We start from the raw sequence: 20,740 nt of genomic DNA, 5'->3' as shown, positions 1-20,740 counted from the left end.
TGGGTGAGACTGGGCCGCATCAGGTTTAAAAAAAAAAACAAACCCAAAAAACGCATTTATTAAAAACAAAAAAATTAAAAAAATTCACTTTGGTTCCAATTTTCTACAAGAAAAGCTCTGATAAAACATTCCACTGTTCTCAAATATCTTAATTTTTATTTTTCTTCACAAAATAAGATGAAAAATAAATAAACAAATCCAGAATAAAGAAAATCAATCAATCAGTAATAAATAAATAAATATAATAATAATAACAATAAAACAGCAAATAATAAAAACTTAAGAAACCACATATAGTTGGTGGGTAGACAAATTATTATTTTTTTCAGATTAAAATGAACAAAGCATTATTAGAGCCCTGTAGACATGACAAAACACGACTATAGTCACATTTATACTCTTTTTATTTACAACATATTGCGCAACGGCAGGGTCTTGAGACACATGCTAACTCGCAAACTAGAGAGCTAGCGACCTAAACGGTAGCCTTCAAGTTATATCCTTTAAACTTAAAAAGCCAAAAACTTACCACTTCCACACGGATAGGGAGGATAACTATTAACAGTTATTTAACCTTTAACATGAACATTAATCAAACGTAATAATTTTTTCTGGGTACATGATACCATACAGCATCCATATCAAACTTGCGCGGGCCGCACTAACATTAAACTTTCATATCAAGGCGGGGGGCCTCAAACTAGTGTCCTGCGGGCCACATTTGGCCCGCGGGCCATGTGTTTTAGACCCCTGACCTAAACGGTAGCCTTCAAGTTATTTCCTTTCAACTTAAATAGCCAAAAACTTACCACTTCCACACGGATAGGGAGGATAACTATTAACAGTTATTTAACCTTTAACATGAACATTAATCAAACGTAATAATTTTTTCTGGGTACATGATACCATACAGCATCCATATCAAACTTGCGCGGGCCGCACTAACATTAAACTTTCATATCAAGGCGGGGGCCTCAAACTAGTGTCATGCGGGCCACATTTGGCCCGCGGGCCGCGTGTTTGAGACCCCTGATCTAAGGGTTAATTCTAGTATGAATGAATGTAACCAAACAGCACACACCTGTACAATGTAATTCCCTTATGTTCATTTTACAGTCGTTATTGTGCATGATTTTAAGAGCCACTCAATAAGGAAGTTTGTTGTTCCGAGTTTGAAGCTGCACTGGCAGGTGAACAGTCTTGAGCGATTCAGAGCAGAACGAGGCTGCAGAGGAAAAGTGGGTGTTTTCAAGGAGTACACACACACACCCACACACACACACACACATGAAGCTACATAGACAGGCTCAGACAGTTATTACAAAGTGTACTCTATTCCATGACAGCATGTAAAGTGGAATATGATGGATGATCTATGAGTATAAGTATGGGTGCCATCAGCAGACGGCTGGTACATAACACTGTAACTGGACTCTGACGGCTCTGGTGAGAAAGTACTGAGTCATTCTATCCGTCAGTAGATGCTGCTGTTGCTGCTATATCATTGGGGAGACAAATGCGTGGGTCGTACAAATTACAAGGTAGCGTTTGGAAAACGGAGCACTAATCCGTGCTTTAGCAGAGATGTTCAGAAATTTGGACAAAAAAAAAAAAGCAGGACTGACAAACGGAAATGAGAACCACAGCAAAGAATGTGAAAATTGGGGTGGAATAAAAGAGAGATCAGATCCAATCAAAGGACAGAAAAGGCGAGCGGCGTGATGATGAATAGAAGACATGTTTGTTCCATTGATTGCAGCGATAAATCACTGCTGATCACAGTGCTCACACAACGACCGTATTTTCAACGCCCTAGCAATATCACTCTCCATGTAAAGCATTTGTTGTGTTCTGTGTTTTGAACAATTTACTACTATTTTATTTTCTGAAAAAACAAATAAATTGTCCTTGAAGCATGTGGATGCATTAACGTCCCTGAAAATTGTTTTCTGATTGCTCCCCTGCTATGTCGCTGCAGAAACATGCACAGGAATATAAACATTCCCTTCACTTGTACTGCATCCGAACGCCTCATTATGCAGTCATCACTTTTAGAGTACATACATTAAACAAGTAAAATGTATAGTACCAAGTGATGATGGTGATAGAGGAAATAAAATGCTCTGGTAATACAAACGTGCCACTACTAAGTGGTATCATAAAAAAAAAAAATACTATACATAGGTATCGTTCAGATATTACTGCATATCGGTGCCAAATTGGCACTTTTGAAACAATGTTTGTGCTTAAACGGTGCTCAAACCAGTACTTAAAAAAAATGAAAATATACATATTATTTTACTGAATTTTGTGCCATGCAAGTTGAACAGTATAGTAATTTAAATCTTTCAATAATATAACTAAAATTATAACTAAGTAATACATTCTAAGTATGCGATGTGCGATACCACTGATTTCCTTTTCAATTCTATACTGAGCAAAATTCAGGCTTTATAGTTCATACTGGCAATACTATATAGTTTTTACAGGACAAAATCATATTAAAATATACATATTATTATCATACATATTATTTTGCTGAATTTTGTGCCATGCAAGTTTAATTTTTTTTAATTTAAATCTTTCAATAATATAACTAAAATTATACCTAAGTAATACATTCTAGCGATGTGCGATACCACTGATTTCCTTTTCAATTCTGTATTGAGCAAAATTCAGGCTATATAGTTTATACTGGCAATACTATATTCAAAATCATATTAAAATATACATATTATTATTATACATATTATTTTGCTGAATTTTGTGCCATGCAGGTTGAACAGTATAGCAATTTAAATCTTTCAACAATATAACTAAAATTATAACTCAGTAATACACCGACTTCCTTTTCAATTCTGTATTGAGCAAAATTCAGCTTGGTATTGGCAATACATATATAATTATATATAGTTTATACAGGACAAAATCGTATAAAGTATGTACAATACAAAAAAATGAAAATTGGTAAAATAGTCATTCTTAAATATTATAAGAATGACAACTAATTCGACTTCTGTTTCCGTTTAGTCAGAGGTAGTATTTTCCTGCACTGGTACTGGTACTACTCTGTACTATATGATAATTGTCCTCAAAATATAATAATAATATAATAATATAACTTGCCATTCCCCCAGCCACTGCTAACCCTGTTATCTTCCATAAGAGCAATATCAGTTGTTTGTTTGTGTTTCTCCATCCCTCGTGTTTTCTTTCTCCTTCTTTTGTGGGACCCCGATGTCAAGCTAGGGAAATCATTATCCGGTTCCCCGGGTTTGCTTGCAAAATGCATGAGGAAGAATAGATAGAAGTCATTATAGTACTGAAGAAATGGGTAGCAGTTGTCCAATCAGATCCAAGCAAGGCCGACACACTGATACTCTTTGAATGTTCCTAGAGCCAAAAGCGCAGTTTGTCCTTTTAAAATATCATTCACCAATATTAATCTTTATATATTTGAGATCCCAAATATACAGTAATTAAGCAAATTGTATGTATTCATGGCATTATCAAGCATAAAAATGGCTAAATAAACGCAAATACATATTTAAGGTCTTTAAAAGACGCATTTAAAGACATTATATTTGGTATGTAGTACAATACTGGTCACTAGGTGTCAGTAATGTTTCTGTAGTGACACAACTTTATTGTATTGTGTCCTGACGTACTGCATACTGGATTAGGAAATAGAGTAGGGTTCCGATTTCTCGTTTCGATCCAGTTCCCAACAATTCTCGATTCAGATTCTTTTCAGAAGTAGGGTCATAAAAAGTTTGCATGGTCGAAATGAGGGCGCTAACCAAAGTTCTTAGACAAAATGTCTGTCTCCGTGTTTTTTTTTTTTTTTAATATGACCTTTTTATGAATGCCTATCATGAATTCATTACCATTCATTACCACAATTCATTACCATGAATTAATTCCAGGGGCTATTAATAACAAGTATATAGGTATCGAACCATTGAATATGAAAATAAATATTTAGATGACATTTTATATAGGTGTACACGTTCACAAACGATGAAAAAATAATGGCATAGACAAATAGACAAGGTGTAACTTAACCATGTTAGTTGCTACTAAACAATGGTTTGATTTAGAATACTATATTGCTTTATTATTTATTATTATTTTTTATATATATATATCGCTTTTTTTTTTAAAACAGACTCTCTTCAATGCAATAGTTATTTATTGACTGCCCGGAGTATGAGTGGGACCTACATAGCAACAGCGCTATCGCTGTTGCTAGGGAGCCATATATCCAATTGCCATTTTCGAATTAACAGCGACGGACATGAATACCATATTCACGGTATAAAATTTGTTTGCTGCTTCAATGCTGGCATAAGATCCACATAATTTATTGTTTTGCTTACTGATTGGCTGAAAGAAGTCTGGTGTAACCCGTCAAAAACGGGGTGAAAATTCTGGTGTAGCGCGTCATTAATGGGTCAGTAAACCGCAAATCCGGGTGTGTTTAATCCTGTGAGTGGTGCATCCTTCTTTGCGCAATTTTTGCACAATTTCAGCCAAACTACCACACTGTCCGCTCACTGTCCGCCTCTTATGTCTGGGGCCAGTCACTGAATGTAGGCTAAAACCGGTTCCAATCGATGTTCGATGCCCAACCCTAAAAAGAAGTGTGTTGAAGACGAGAACTAGGAGGTATTGAACTGTTCACGGTGTGTTTTGATGATGTTTTGCATGTAAAGATGACTATAGGGGTGTTACTTCATGTTTAGAGGGCTCTAATAGTGTTAAAAACAGTATGTAAAAGATCGTAAATAGGTTTACTATGCTTATATTACAAAAATGGGGCGGCACGAGGGTCGAGTGGTTAGCGCGCAGACCTCACAGCTAGGAGGACCAGGGTTCGATTCCACCCTCGGACATCTCTGTGTGGAGTTTGCATGTACTCCGGTTTCCTCCCACATTCCAAAAACATGCTAGGTTAATTAGCGACTCCAAATTGTCCATAGGTATGAATGTGAGTGTGAATGGTTGTTTGTCTATATGTGCCCTGTGATTGGCTGGTGACCAGTCCAGGGTGTACCCCGCCTCTCGCCCGAAGACAGCTGGGATAGGCTCCAGCACCCCCCGCGACCCTCGTGATGAAAAAGCGGTAGAAAATTAATGAATGAATGAATATTAAAAAAAATATTAAATGTATTAATAAAGAAACCTACTTTGTGGAAATTCACTTATCACAGTCAAAACCAATTAAAACCAATAAATAAGGGATTACTAGAGATCCATACTCAAGATACAAACTACAATTACACACGATAGTTACTCAGGTTTGACTTCCATCACTTCCAGTGTAAATTCAGAAACCAGTAGAACTATTTTCTCCATCTTCTCCGGTATAGTCTGTCATAGCTATCAGTTTTATCATTTTTACATACCACCCCAAAAACAGTAATTGTGTTCTGTTGTGTTCAGGAACCAAACGTACGTGGTTCAGAGAGCAGAGAACATATTTCCTTTGGTATTACCAAAACATATCGATGAAATTAAACCCACAGTCTGGCTCCACGTACACGAAGACCATATGCTGTTAATCCCTGATGGGTTAAACATTGTCGTGATTTAAAGGTCAGCTCCTTCAGCAGACTTTAGACAGAAGGTAAGAGAAGGTGCCTGGACTGTAATTGAGTTGTCTCCTTGCTTGCGCATTTTTATTAAATTGTATCTCATTCAAATGGTAATGGTTTTATTTCATTTGAACATGCATCAGATTACAATTGAGTGCATCCCATAATCAGTTCACAGTTCCACATGTCCAAAAGGAGTAGGAAGAAGCAAAGCTTATTAAATCCTACCCCTCCATTTGGTACTTTTACAATCAGTAACTGTTACATTTGTTCACTTCCTGCTTTCCATAATATAGTATACGTTTTTTTTTTTTGCTTGTTTTTTTTGTCACGTACCGAAGTACGAGGTGATATGACCATACAATGACATAATGGGTACCATAGTAACGGTTTCATTTGTTCACTTCCTGCTTTCCATAATACAGTTTAGGTTTTTTTTTTTTTTTAATAATGTAACTCGTATCGAAGTAGGAGGTGATATGAGCATCCAATGCCATAATGGGTACCATAGTAAGTGTCAATATAGTGATATATATAGCACATCATGACTGGTTCAAGTTACTCAATCCATTCCATAGTTTGATTCCACATACTGAAATGCTATGGCTAGCATAACGTAGTCCTAGCATTGAAGTGTTTCAAATGTACTTCTTCCCTGAGATCATATTTCTCCTCTCTTGTAGAGAAGTATTGGATGACATTTTTAGCTAATTGTTTGTTTTTAGCCTTATGCATTATTTTAGCTGTTTGAAGATGAACTATATCAGCAAGTTGAAGTATTTGTGATTTTAGAAATAAGGAGTTAGTATGTTCTCTGTAGGCGGCATTATGAATTATCCTTACTGACCTTTTTTGGAGTACAATAAATCTAACATATCACAGATCTATTAATGTGCCTTAATTCCCTTTTCACATTAATTCTGGTATATTAATTTTGTAGTTCAGATAACTCGAGTTTTTTTTTGACAATATACAAACCAAACAGGAACGGCTGAGCACCAGGGATGAATTATTACTTGAAAAGGAAATTGAGTTTGAGCTCTGCCAGAGCGAAACCGTCCTCTATTGCCTGATGTGTGCATTGTATGTTTGTGTGTGTACACAAAAACCCAATCAGGAAAGGAATATCCCTTCAATAATACCAAGATTTACTTTATATCACAGCGAGGCAACGAGCACGTCTGTCCTGTGAGAATGATATTCCACGCAGAAAGCGTTTTTATCAAGCTTTGAGATGTCTTCTAAATGAAATGAACTCAAAAGTTTTCATATGAACGGATGCATTGGATGTTCGTAAAAAAGGGTCACAGAGAATTTAATGACACACACTTGCACAAACACACTCAGGGTTTTACGTAACCACATTGTTTTTATCCATCATGGCATTGTTTTAATCCTAATTATTAGTCTGTGTATCATGTGGTGGAGGAAAAGAGTGGAATACAGTGGTTGGACTAACCGAAATGGACACTAACCAAATCAATTCTTCCTCTAAGAAATCATGCAAATCTACTTTGGAATTACGCAATTCCAGAAAGCCGAGCACCAAAACATGTTTATGATACATATAAATGATGAATAAAATGGTGATGATAACCATTTAAGGTTACTTCTACCAATGTAAAATGGTAAAACTAGAAAAGACATCGCGTTAGCATTTTCCAGAATCAACAACTGGTGACATCAAACACAAGCCATGCAGATGACTTCCGGTTCCTGTTTCCTGGTAGTGGCAAGCTAATAGGATGCCAACTGGGACGTTATTATTAGAAATGTTACATCCTGGTGCCTTTGCTTTGTGCCCCTGTTTCCTCCTCCTTGTTTCTTTTGTTCCAGATCCTTTGTTCCTGGTTGGAGGAGGAGCTGAACGCACCTGAGGTTGATTACCCTAAAGTGACTGTAAACAGCTGGGCAACACTGGATTATTTTCTATGCTACTCAATAGTGTTGGATGTGCGTTCAGCAGCACTTGCCTTCAACGACTCCCTTTTGTGTGTTTTCCAACGTGCACCTTTTTGACCTTTTTTGTACGTGGATTTTCTCCGGTTTACTCCCACATTCCAGAAAAAAACATGCATGTTAGGTTTAAGGCTGGACAAGTGGTTAGCGCGCAGGCCACACAGCTAGGAGACCCGAGTTCGATTCCTCAGGTAACATGCTAGGTTAATTTGAGACTCCAAATTGTCCATAGGTTTGAATGTGAGTGTGAATGGTTGTTTGTCTATATGTGCCCTGTGATTGGCTGGCCACCAGTCCAGGGTGTACCCCGCCTCTTGTCAGCTGGGATGGGCTCCAGCACCCCTGTGACCGTCATGAGGATAAGCGGTAAAAAATGAATGAATGTACACAAACCGAGGCAAGATTTAGGTGTAAATCTTTTTACGCTAACCAGACATGCTAACTGAAGCGTATGCGAATTAGAGCCCTAACCAAAGCAGCATCTATAAAGAAAAACTACTAGCACAAGGCAGCCAACAATACACATACAGACATTTGCCTGGAAATTTGCTATAGAAACTCTAATAAAATATCCCCAAAACCCTCTGATGTTTTATGATGCATCATAATACTTAAATTATGTTGTCATATTTTGGTCATTTTTGATAATATAACAACACAAAATCAACAAAAAATACACCACACTGTATTCCATGGGTTGTTGTTTTTCAATGGCAAAAAATGTAAAACAGTAAAAATGCACATATGCCTTTTTACATAGCAAAAACAAAATAAATGGTGTCATAATATTGATATCACGTGTACTTTAAAGCTAATCTGTTTTTTCAGTATGGCTCCAGCACCCCCTGCAACCCTCGTGAGGATAAGCAGTAGAAAATGAATGGATGTACACAAACCGAGGCAAGATTTTGGTGTTAATTTTTGACGCTATCTGAAGCGTATGTGAATTAGAGCCCTAACCAAGGCAGCACCTATATAGGAAGGGTGGGGCTTACCCAAGGCAGCCAACAATGCACATACTGACATTCGCCTGGTCCGCTTATAGAAACTCATCTCCAAAACCCTGCAACATTTTATGATGTATCATAATACTTAAATTATGTTAACATATTTTGGTCATTTTTGATAATATAACAACACAAAATCAACAAAAAAAACACTGTATTCCATGGGGCGGCACGGCGGTCGAGTGGTTAGCGTGTAGACCTCACAGCTAGGAGACCAGGGTTCAATACCACTTTCGGCCATCTCTGTGTGGAGCTTGCATGTTCTCCCCGTGCATGCGTGGGTTTTCTCCGGGTACTCCGGTTTCCTCCCACATTCCAAAAACATGCTAGGTTAATTGTCCACTCCAAATTGTCCATAGGTATGAATGTGAGTGTGAATGGTTGTTTGTCTATATGTGCCCTGCGATTGGCTGGCGACCAGTCTGGGGTGTACCCCGCCTCTTGCCCAAAGACAGCTGGGATAGGCTCCAGCACCCCCCGCAACCCTTGTGAGGAAAAAGTGATAGAAAATGAATGAATGAATGAATGTATTCCATGGGTTGTTGCATTGTTGTTTTTCAATGGCAAAAATGCACATATGAAACACGGGAAATATGCATTTTTGCATGGCAAAAATAAAATAAATGGTGTCATAATATTGATATCATGAGTACTTTAAAGCTAATCTGTTTTTTCAGTATGGCTCCAGGACCCCCCGCGACCTTTGTGAGGATAAGCGGTAGAAAATGAATGAATGTTTTTTCAGCAGTCAAGAACCTATGCATAGTACAGTTATGCTCGTCTTCCTTTGGCAGTCACTCCATTCTACAGGTTCAACAACCAATGCCGGTTCTTCGCTATGCGAGGCGAGCAAAGAGCACAGCAACATTGAGGACAGATTCTCTTATTATTATTATTATTATTATCCTTTGCTGGTTTCTAATCTGCTCTTTTATTGCCTCCTAGTCCTCATCTATCACCCGAGCTTCCCATTTATCTTTTGTAGCCCACTCAAAGTCTCTTCATTCTCTTTCTTATTTCCTCCAGCATGTACAACCACACTCTTTTTTTTTCCTGATGTTGAAAAGATGAGTGTGTAACGTGCGGCAAGGTTAGATCAAGTGTGCACAAAACAGCAACACAGCACAGCAAAAAGCCTTTTATTCAGTTTCCAGTGGCAACACCTCGGGGCCGTAACTAGTTCTGGGGAAGAAGGCTGGAAATTGAAAAGTAAATTGTGGAACACACACACACATATATGCACCCACACACAGTTCAGTTTTCTGTACCAGTGATCATCTAAAGTCGAGACCGCAAACAACAAATCATGCGATCTTATTACTTATCACTAACAAAGACTCTGTTTTAATTGCTTAGACGCAACACCAGATACACAATATAAAAATTCTGCATTACTAAGATAATAATTATCACTTTTGTATCATTGTGCCACAAAAGCAAACATATTATTATTAGTACCTCATCTGACCCCATCAAATCCTGAGCATGTGCTTGGGCACGTGTTCCACGGAAGCGTGTACAGTATATGCAAAAAGTCAACATGTGGATGCTGTTTACTCTCTTCCCGACGGCCACCTCTCAGTGATAGGTGAGGGTCTGCTTTGCGAGTCCTTAACAGTCCGCTCACTGAGCAGATGGCCCGCTTATCAGCTCCTCTGCGTCTGAGTGCGAGTAGCGTCAGGCACAAGACAAGGAGTAAATATTTGCCTCTAACGCTGACAGGCAGACGTTTTTCAGAGGACTTGAGAAGAACGAGATTTGTCCGCAATACACAACTAGAGACGCAAAACGGTCTAGGTTTTTTGCAATATATCAATGAATAATGGTTCATGGTTCAATGTGGCTATTGTGGCAATCTGACCCCCCCTCATATCTCACAGACCTGCTCCATCCACACAATCCACCCGCAATCCACAATACACCCTACACCCTGGACTGGTGGCCAGCCAATCACAGGGCACATATAGACAAACAACCATTCACACTCACATTCATACCTATGGACAATTTGGAGTCGCTAATTAACCTAGCATGTTTTTGGAATGTGGGAGGAAACCGGAGTACCCGGAGAAAACCCACGCATGTACGGGGAGAACATGCAAACTCCATACAGAGATGGCCAAGGGTGGAATTGAACCCTGGTCTCCTAGCTGTGAGGTCTGCGCTCGACCGCCGTGTCGCCCTTTAAGAACTTTACTTGTGGAAAAATACAAACAACATATGACAAAATATTGGATTCTACTAATTTAATTTCTGCTGCGTTACACTCTTCTGCACGCTGTGTGTATGCTACCAGCCCCGCCTCCACCCACTGAGACAACCACTAACCACTAGACCGCCGTGCCGCCCTATTATTATTATTATTATTATTATTATTATTATTATTATTATTATTATTATTATTATTATTATTATTATTATTATTATTATTATTATTATTATTATTATTATTATTCGTCAAAACATATGCATTTTAAGCTATTGTTACTTAGCTTTTGCCCAAAGTAGTATAAAATGGCTAAATGCAAAAGATGCATTCAAAGAATTCGATGTAGTATTCTACACTAGGTGTCACTGATGTTACCGTAATGTTCGGTGAGACGCACAAGCACCAGATTTGATCGCTGGAACAACAGGTTTTAATTGCAGGTTTGAATTATCTCAAAACTCGAACAAAAATCCCGACTAAAAATCCACAAAAAAAAAAAAAACGTTGCGGCCGAATGTGGGAGGAAACCGGAGTACCCAGAGAAAACCCACGCACGCACGGGGAGAACATGCAAACTCCACCCGGAGTGCCCAAGTGGAGATTGGGAAATTTTGTGAAAGTGGATATTGGAAATTGGAAAGTGGAAATTTTAAACCTGATTAATCACGTCCATTAATTCCAATTGCAAGACAAGACTACTATTTTCCTCTATGCTAAACACTTCACTGCATGTGGCGGAAGCAAGTCTGTTGCCATGGCAGCAAGAACTGATGCTCTACTACGACTCATTTTCATGACGATGAGGTCATTGCTGTCCTACCCTGGAACCGGTCTTTGAACATGACCGTTGGAAACAAACCAGTCCAAATCAAATGGCTGCAAATTACTAATCCGTGTACTTTTAAATATTTACTTTGTGTGTGTCGCTTTAAGAGAAGCGGTGTTTAGGTTCAAGAGAGGGTTAATCATGTAGTCCCTCCATTCATGTATAAACTAAGCATGTGTCCGGCCATGCGCCATTTGTGTCAGGCTTCCTGATGCACGATCATGCATGCTTTATAATAAGGGAATTATTAAGATTCATGCATGTGGATATGCTGAAGATGGCTGTTGATTAGATGGCCGTTGATGACTGATGGCTAAGTGGAAAGGAGAGAAGTAGTTGACAAGATTCAATGTGATTTACTTAATGAGGTGATTTAGAACATCCGTGGCTGCAACAAGAGGGGGAGATAATTGCTAATGCTTGTCCTGCTGTCATTATCCTGCACAAGTGCACATGATGGGCATAATGTATGTTGCTCCGTATAATTAACTATAATTAAAACTATTTAATTGCTACATTTGAAGAAGCAAGTAATTAAATGTCATTTGCAGTGGAACAACAAAGTTTTTGTACCGGTGGTAGGTTAGACTGATGTATCTTCACCAGTTCTGCTGGCTTTACTTTGACTTTTTGGGGTAAGCAACCAATTTATGGAGGCTTAGGACCACAAGTGGAGAAATCAACTGGTTGGGTGTTGAATGAGAATGGGAATCAAACGCGCAGCAGCATGTTCCGGAGCACTAGCAATCAGACAGTTGGCCAATTCTGCTTTTTGCTTTATTCAAATTTAAATTAAAAAAAAAATCTCTCAGCAAAACAGTATATAACACGTGGTGGTTAGAAGTACTGTATCTGTACAGTATATACTATAGACTTCGTTTATCACAGTGATAAGTGAATTTCTGATAAGTAGGATTCTTTATTTATAAATGGAGTATATTTTCATAATTCCAGCATAGAAAGCATATTTACAACTTACTAAACAGGGTTTTTAACACAATGGTTGTGTGTACTTTAAATGTGTTCTCTATGGGAGCGAAGTTACGTTGAATTTCATCTACGGCCGCAACGTTTTTTTTTTTATTGTGGATTTTTTTGTCAGGATTTTTGTTCGAGTTTTGAGATAATTCAAACCTGCAATTAAAACCTGTTGTTCCAGCGATCGAGTCTGGTGCTTGTGCGTCTCACCGAACATTACGGTAATGACACCTAGTGTAGAATACTACATCGATTTCTTTGAATGCATCTTCTGAGAGCCATTTTATACTACTCTAGGCAAAAGCTAAGTAACAATAGCTTAAAATACATATGTTTTGACTAATAATAATAATAATAATAATAATAATAATAATAATAATAATAATAATAATAATAATAATAATAATAATAATAATAATAATAATAATAATAATAATAATAATAGGGCGGCATGGCGGTCTAGTGGTTAGTGGTTGTCTCAGTGGGTGGAGGCGGGGCTGGTAGCATACACACAGCGTGCAGAAGAGTGTAACGCAGCAGAAATTAAATTAGTAGAATCCAATATTTTGTCATATGTTGTTAGTATTTTTCCACAAGTAAAGTTCTTAAAGGGCGACACGGCGGTCGAGTGGTTAGCGCGCAGACCTCACAGCTAGGAGACCAGGGTTCAATTCCACCCTCTGCCATCTCTGTGTGGAGTTTGCATGTTCTGGGTTTTCTCCGGGTATTCCGGTTTCCTCCCACATTCCAAAAACATGCTAGGTTAATTAGCGACTCCAAATTGTCCATAGGTATGAATGTGAGTGTGAATGGTTGTTTGTCTATATGTGCCCTGTGATTGGCTGGCCACCAGTCCAGGGTGTACCCTGCCTCTCTGTTTGCTTTCATGGAATGGATTTATTTATTATTTTTCTTGGGAAAAATTTATTTGGTTAAAGTCCGTTTTGGTTAGAGTCAGACCTTCTGGGACGACTTAATGACGCTAACCAAGGTTCATCTGTATTTGTTGTTATTTCAGTGTAGCCTTAATACTCTTTCATATAGTTTCAGTCTCAAAAAGTGTAGCATTTTGCAAGTCATCATTGTTTGGGAATAGAAGAATAATATCTAATAACAAATCATGAACATTTATTCATCCAGTGACCAATGCACGCTCATATTTTCTCTCCCACTGATTCAGCAGGTGAGTTATTATATTTTCCCTTTTAGCCCTGTTGTATTTTTCTGCCACACATTGACGGTCCGTGAAAAAAAAGCCCCAAATCACACCAGTCCGTGGTGCAAAAGAGGTCGCGGACCCCTGTTCTAGAAGACTTGTTCCAGACTTTGGCAGCATAAAACTGAAATGCAGCCTCATTGTGTTTAGTTCAGACTCTGCACACTTTGGCACCAGACCATGAAAAGACAAGCAGATCTGCTTTAATGTCTATAATCTGAGCGACAGGAAGCCAGTGCAAAGACCTGAGTACCGGACTAATATGGTCACGGTTCCGTGTAGTCATGCAGGACTCGAGCAGCAGCATTCTGGATGCACTGCGACTGTTTAACAGCTGATTTATAGAACCTGGTGACAAAGCTGTTACATATACTGCGTGACTGATTTGTGTGGTAGATGTCAAATAAAACACTAGCTTATGCTAAATAATAATAATTCCCTTTCTTGAGGTTTCTTGAGGAAATTTGATATGATACAGGCTTTTTGTTTGTGGAGTGCAGAAGGTTTCAACAGGTTGTATAATACGGGCTTCCTGAAAATAGAAAAATAACTTAACACCGCCCTCTGGTGGTTTTCTACACTTACTTCAGCTTTTGATATATCATGAATCACCAAGAAAACACAATTTTGAGCATTAAAGTCTACCCCATTTGTATATTAGAGGGATATAATTCATATTATGATATGTATTCTATTTGTTAAAAAGAGGCATGAGAAAAGAGGAACTGCAACATACTCTCAATTAGATATTTTTCCACTTCCCATATACTTATAATGTACAACCCGAAACCATCCAATTTCATTACCTCTTTCCCACACTCACTCAACAAGAATAGAAGGTAATACGGTAACAGTGCACACTCATTTCATAATTGTGCTAAATAAACCAAAACAATAAAGCTGACAGTTCATTAAAACTCCTGCACACACAACCATTGTTTACTTTATTCCACAATCTGCTTAAGTAAACGTGATACCAGCAGACATTTAATGCTGTGTTTGTTTACTGGCAATAAGCCCACATTATTCTGCGCAATATAGAAGGTGAGGCTAGGCCATAGAGTAAATGCCACGCTCCAGAAATAGCTGCAGCACATTTGCTCTTTTCCATGATACAGCCAGGGAGATAACATTTACAGCTGGCACCCCAAAAAACTACGCCGGGTATTGATAAGACGAGGTGAAAGACACCACCTTCTTCATGCTTTATTATATTTCTGAAACACCTTTCTACATTTATGTTGTCTAAACCTAGCAGGTAAAATGTATTTATGCGGTCAAAATATTATTCAACTACACTTTAATTCTCTGTCCTGGTTATGTTACTGCTATTCATTTTCATTTATGTACTGTATTTTCATTCATTCCCATGGTATTGTAACACACTAAGTCATTATTTCTAAAATCGCAAATACTTCAACTTGCTGATATAGTTCATCTTCAAACAATAAAAATAACTAATTAGCTAAAAATGTCATCCAATACTTCTCTACAAGAGAGGAGAAATATGATCTCAGGGAAGAAGTACATTTGAAACACTTCTATGCTAGGACTACGTTAAAAAGCCATAACATTTCAGTATGTGGAATCAAACTATGGAATGGATTGAGTAAGGAAATCAAACAATGCACAACGATGAGCCAATTCAAGAAACAATACAAGCAGTTGATGTTTGCTAAATACAAGGATGAAGAGTCTTGAACCAGTCATGATGTGCTATATATATCACTACATTGACACTTACTATGGTACCCATTATGACATTGGATGCTCATATCACCTTGTACTTCGGTACATGACAAAATAAAAAAAATAAAAAAAATCTAATAAAATAATAATAAAACTAAATATAATAAAAATTAAAAAATTAAAACAAATTAAAATTAAAAATACATTTAAAAAAAACTTAAACTATATTAGGAAAGCAGGAAGTGAACAAATTTAGTACAATGTGTTACAAAATGTTACAGAAATGGGTCCAAAATTGTCACCTCGTACTTCGGTACGAGGTACATTATTAAAAAAAAAAAACAAAACCTTAAATTGTATTTTTGAAAGCAGGAAGTGAACAAATGTAACAGTTACTGATTGTAAAAGTACCAGATGGAGGGGTAGGATTTAATAAGCTTTGCTTCTTCCTACTCCTTTTGGACATGTGGAACTGTGAACTGATTATGGGATGCACTCAATTGTAATCTGATGCATGTTCAAATGAAATAAAACCATTACCATTACCAAATTTCCACATATGAAAATCCAGTTCATCTTTTGCAGTCGTTGTCCTATTGCATGTGAAAAGCATCAATACTTAGAAATGCAAGAAGGTGCTAATCTGTACAGTATGTCTAGAGCGTCCCAAAAGAGGCAGGTCTGTAATACGTAATATGACATGTGTTGTCTCTTGAGCAGTAAATTCATGTTTAGCAGGGAAGAGGAGCGAGATGTGACATTTGCAATCTGTGTCTGAGACAGCTGGTCTGTTCATAACATGTCCTTGTACGTAAAGCCTGCTTACAGCATGCAAATGATCGACATAAAGATATCACTGGAGAAAAGGAAGGAGACAATGGCACACAAATGTAACAACCCATGGAAATACATCATCCTTTTCATGCAGAACAGAGGAGATCAGAAGCTACATTAGTGTGATGTGATGTGATTAGCGGCATCGCTCACTTAAAAGCGCCATAAAAGCATCACAGTTATGATGTATAACTATACTTATGCAATGTGGGAAATAACAGAGACAAGAAATCAACAAAAATATCCATAAAAAAATATATGTTATAAATGAATAAATCCCCAAGTATAACATTATTTAGTACTTGGTGGATCAGATAGTTCTTAATCTTTATAGTTAATTTCCAAATATAATTAATTGGTTCTAAGGGCTGCACGGCGGTCGTGTGGTTAGCGCGCAGACCTCACAGCTAGGAGACCCCGGTTTAATTCCACCCTCGGCCATATCTGTGTGGAGTTTGCATGTTCTCCCCGTGCATGCGTGGGTTTTCTCCGGGTACTCCGGTTTCCTCCCACATTCCAAAAACATGCTAGGTTAATTGGCGACTCCAAATTTTGAGTGTGAATGGTTGTTTGTCTATATGTGCCCTGTGATTGGCTGGCCACCAGTCCAGGGTGTACCCCACCTTTCGCCCGAAGACAGCTGGGATAGGCTCCAGCACCCCCGCGACCCTTGTGAGGATAAGCGGTAGAAAATGAATAATCGGTTCTAGACTTAACCGTGATAAGTGAGACAGTGTTCCTTATTTATAAATGGAATATTTTTATAGTTAGAGTATAGAAAACCTATTGACTAGAGCCCTCTAGACATGAAATAACACCCCTATATTCACCTTTACACTTGTAATACCCAATATCGGAGATCAAATAAGACAAATTAAGCAATTTAAGACATCATTGCTTGTTTGGGTTACAAAAAAATGTGTTTCCTAAAACACAGGGACCTGAAAAAAAGGCCTATGTAGGAAGTGACATTGGGAGTGACAGGTAGAGTTGTGAGTTTTGAATTAGCGTGGGTAACCTGCACAACATTAGTATGTTTTTATTTGGGATTATTGCGGCTATTATGAGATCTTTATGTTTATATTATGGTCAAGTCTCATTCTGTGTTTCACCGAACGTTACGGGAACACTAATGGCTGATTTGTTGTTGATATTCTGTCTTTGATCAAATAAGCCAAAATAAAAATGATGGACTGTTTATGTCTTTAACAATGTAAACTTAAATCAGCCGGGGATGGAATAATTATTTCCCACACTGTATATACTAACTTTCTTATATAGTACTGTATTATATTGTATTACAATTAATTAGTGACACGGTTCCGTAATGTACACCAATTACATTATACTGCTGTTTTGCATTAAAAAATATATAAAAATTCAAGTGCATTAGTTGGTGAAATGTCAGTTCTTACATTGTAAGCCTATGAAGTATACATTAAAAATCAGTACTTGTTAACCCTTACTTCACTGACTTTGAGCCATGGTGATGAAACTCGAACTAACCAATGATTTGTATTGTAAAACGTGGAAATTACATGAGCGATTCCAAATGTCCCTTGACATGTAAGAATGAATTTTATATGAGTCATGGAAATGACATCAGTTTTGGAGAAAAATGCAAATTTGACAAAAAATTTGATGGACCAATATACTGTATTATAATGCTACTTTGTGTCAAAGGTTCTGTTCTAACACATAATGCACTTGAGTAACATGCAGCATAACACTATATATGATATCCATACCAGAATAAAGACAATGAGTTGATGGAAGGAATACATGATAGTATTATGTGTAATGCAGAAAAGCCAGCTGTCACTCACCATAGTCTGCGGGGCATGGTCAAACAATATTATGATGACAGTGCTGAAAACTGTCTGCTTCATCCTCTCTCTGGCTCACCTCTTTTTTCCTCTCCTTCCTACTTACAATATTCATCAGCGGTATTTCAAGACAAAAGCCACAAAGAGATGCAAGTGTTTTGCTAATGTACGCCGCCAGGAGCCACATGTACCTAGGATTGATTATGTAGTTATTAATGAGCTGCGGGGCTGGCGGCATGTTCTATTTGTAGTAGAGCAGCAGAGATTAATGATGGGGGGAAAGCACACTGTGATAGGTGGGCGGGATGTTCTGGGACACCGTGATCTCATTTACATGAGCTTTATTAAGGAATCTATTTGTAAAGTGTTGTGCATGATATGGACTGACATTGCAAAAAATATATTTAGCAAATATGTCATTTTTCATGCTATCTCAGCACATTATGGAGTCCCCTTTACCAAACCAAATGGCCAGATCAAAAGCACAGCATATTATGTCCACAGACACACATTAAAGCAAGAGTCACGACTCACTCATTAATATTCAGAGCCACTCCACAGCAATGGTCTAATGACACCTGGGCAGATGCAAGGTGTGTGAGTGTATCCATGAGAACATGCATAAAACACACAATAGTAACATGGAATTTTTATGACTGCAACTTATTGGAGCATCGACCGATTTCTATAAATATGTACTGTAACTGGGAAACAATGGCTGTCGCATGTTCACACGGGAACCGCGGACAAAACCGAGGATCGATTTGAACAAAACAACAGAACCCACGCTACATCCATGTAGCCTCTTCCCAGTAATGAATGGCACTCACTATATCAAATAATCAAAACAACACCAAATAAGACCCTAAATATACATATCATGATCACACACATTTATTTTATTTTAAATAAAATAATAAAAATAATAAAAATAATAAAAATAATAAAAATAATAAAAATAATAAAAATAATAAAAATAATAAAAATAATAATACAACAAATAATACAACAAATAATACAAAAAATAATACAAAATAATAAAAATAATAAAAATAATAAAAGTAATAAAAATAATTAAAATAATTAAAATAATAACAACACCAATTAAGACCCTAAATATATAACATATCATGACCACACACATTTTAGCAATACTCTGGTTATTTTATTTTATTTTATTTTATTTTATTTTATTTTATTTTATTTTATTTTATTTTATTTTATTTTAAATAATAAAAATAATAAAATATTAAAATAATAAATAATAAAAACAACACAGAATAAGACCCTAAATATACATATCATGATCACACACATTTTATTTTATTTTAAATAAAATAATAAAAATAATAAAATAACAAATAATCAAAACAACACCAAATAAGACCCTAAATATACATATCATGATCACACACATTTTAGCAATACTCTGGCTCCCTTTCAGAAAAATATATCAATCAAATTCACTTTAATTACATTCATTCATTCATTCATTCATTTTCTACCGCTTATCCTCACGAGGGTCGCGGGGAGGTGGAGTACACCCTGGACTGGTGGCCAGCCAATCACAGGGTACATATAGACAAACAACCATTCACACTCACATTCATACCTATGGACAATTTGGAGTTGCTAATTGACCTAGCATGTTTTTGGAATGTGGGAGGAAACCGGAGTACCCGGAAAAAACCCACACATGCATGGGGAGAACATGCAAACTCTACACAGAGATGCCCGACGGTGGAATTGAACTTGGGTCTTCTAGCTGTGAGACCTCCGTACTCACCACTCAAACACCGTGCAGTCAGAATCCCGTTTTTCCTTCTCATATTCGCAATAATTCTGATAATTCTGATTCAGATTGGCACCACCAGTCATCATCCTTTGAAACGGTGCCATATTCCTTCACCCCCATATTTGCACCCATTGACTATGTACTCATGCTAAGCATTTGTATTTTGTCCCAATTTCTAAATTACTGCAATTTTTGTGACTTTGTGAATCGTATTGAGTCATTTGGTTTATTTCTGTGGTGTAAAATTGTGGCGGGTGTTCCTAACATGCAGGAGGATTACAACATGTCTCCATTATGAGTTTTAACTCCCAACTGACCCAAACACGATATGCAGATTGTGAATAGCCCCTAACAAACTACTTACTGCAATAAATTCATTGACATGGTACTCACCGGGCTTTCAGTGCCGACAAAGTTGCCTTGTCAATCCTGCACGGGAATATGAGAAAAAGAAAGTTAATGACGCCCAAATTCTTTCAAAGGTGGAGTTTGTTCACTGCAGGTGCCTTTTGTGGACACATATTAGAGACAGAGCCCATGCATATTAAAGACTTGAGGGGGCAGATATATGGCTCCAGTTGTGCGTCACAGTGTTTCCCTTGGGTGCTCTGCCAACGCCATTCGACGTGAGATGGTACTGATATCTGATCCACATGTTCCACTATTTTCATTGGATGGAAATGCATGTGATATACAGAATAGGCAACATTTCTCTAGACAGTGTTAACAAGAGCTATTTGTTCTTTTTAAAAGCCGTAGCATATTCGCCCTAACAGCATTTAAAATCCAATATTTTTTAGGCCA

General features: G+C 37.4%; 1 protein-coding gene across 9 annotated transcripts in view; it reads right to left on the bottom strand.

Annotated features, from left to right (window-relative positions):
- Nucleotides 1–20,740, bottom strand: part of LOC131134198 (rap1 GTPase-activating protein 2-like) — a 110,130-nt gene that overhangs the window by 59,083 nt on the left and 30,307 nt on the right. For 6 of the 9 annotated variants that reach the window (XM_058079192.1, XM_058079193.1, XM_058079194.1 and 3 more), the window contains one exon: nucleotides 20,330–20,365. The exons of 1 other annotated variant lie outside the window; for it this stretch is intronic. In XM_058079192.1, the coding sequence (XP_057935175.1) occupies nucleotides 20,330–20,365 (36 nt within the window). Of the gene's footprint in view, nucleotides 1–18,141; nucleotides 19,065–20,329; nucleotides 20,366–20,740 lie in introns of those variants that run through there. 2 more of the 9 variants (XM_058079199.1, XM_058079200.1) reach the window with 1 other exon arrangement.

This window comes from Doryrhamphus excisus, chromosome 8 (assembly GCF_030265055.1).
Source record: "Doryrhamphus excisus isolate RoL2022-K1 chromosome 8, RoL_Dexc_1.0, whole genome shotgun sequence".
NCBI lineage: Eukaryota > Metazoa > Chordata > Actinopteri > Syngnathiformes > Syngnathidae > Doryrhamphus > Doryrhamphus excisus.
This window is presented reverse-complemented; position numbering and strand designations above follow the sequence as displayed.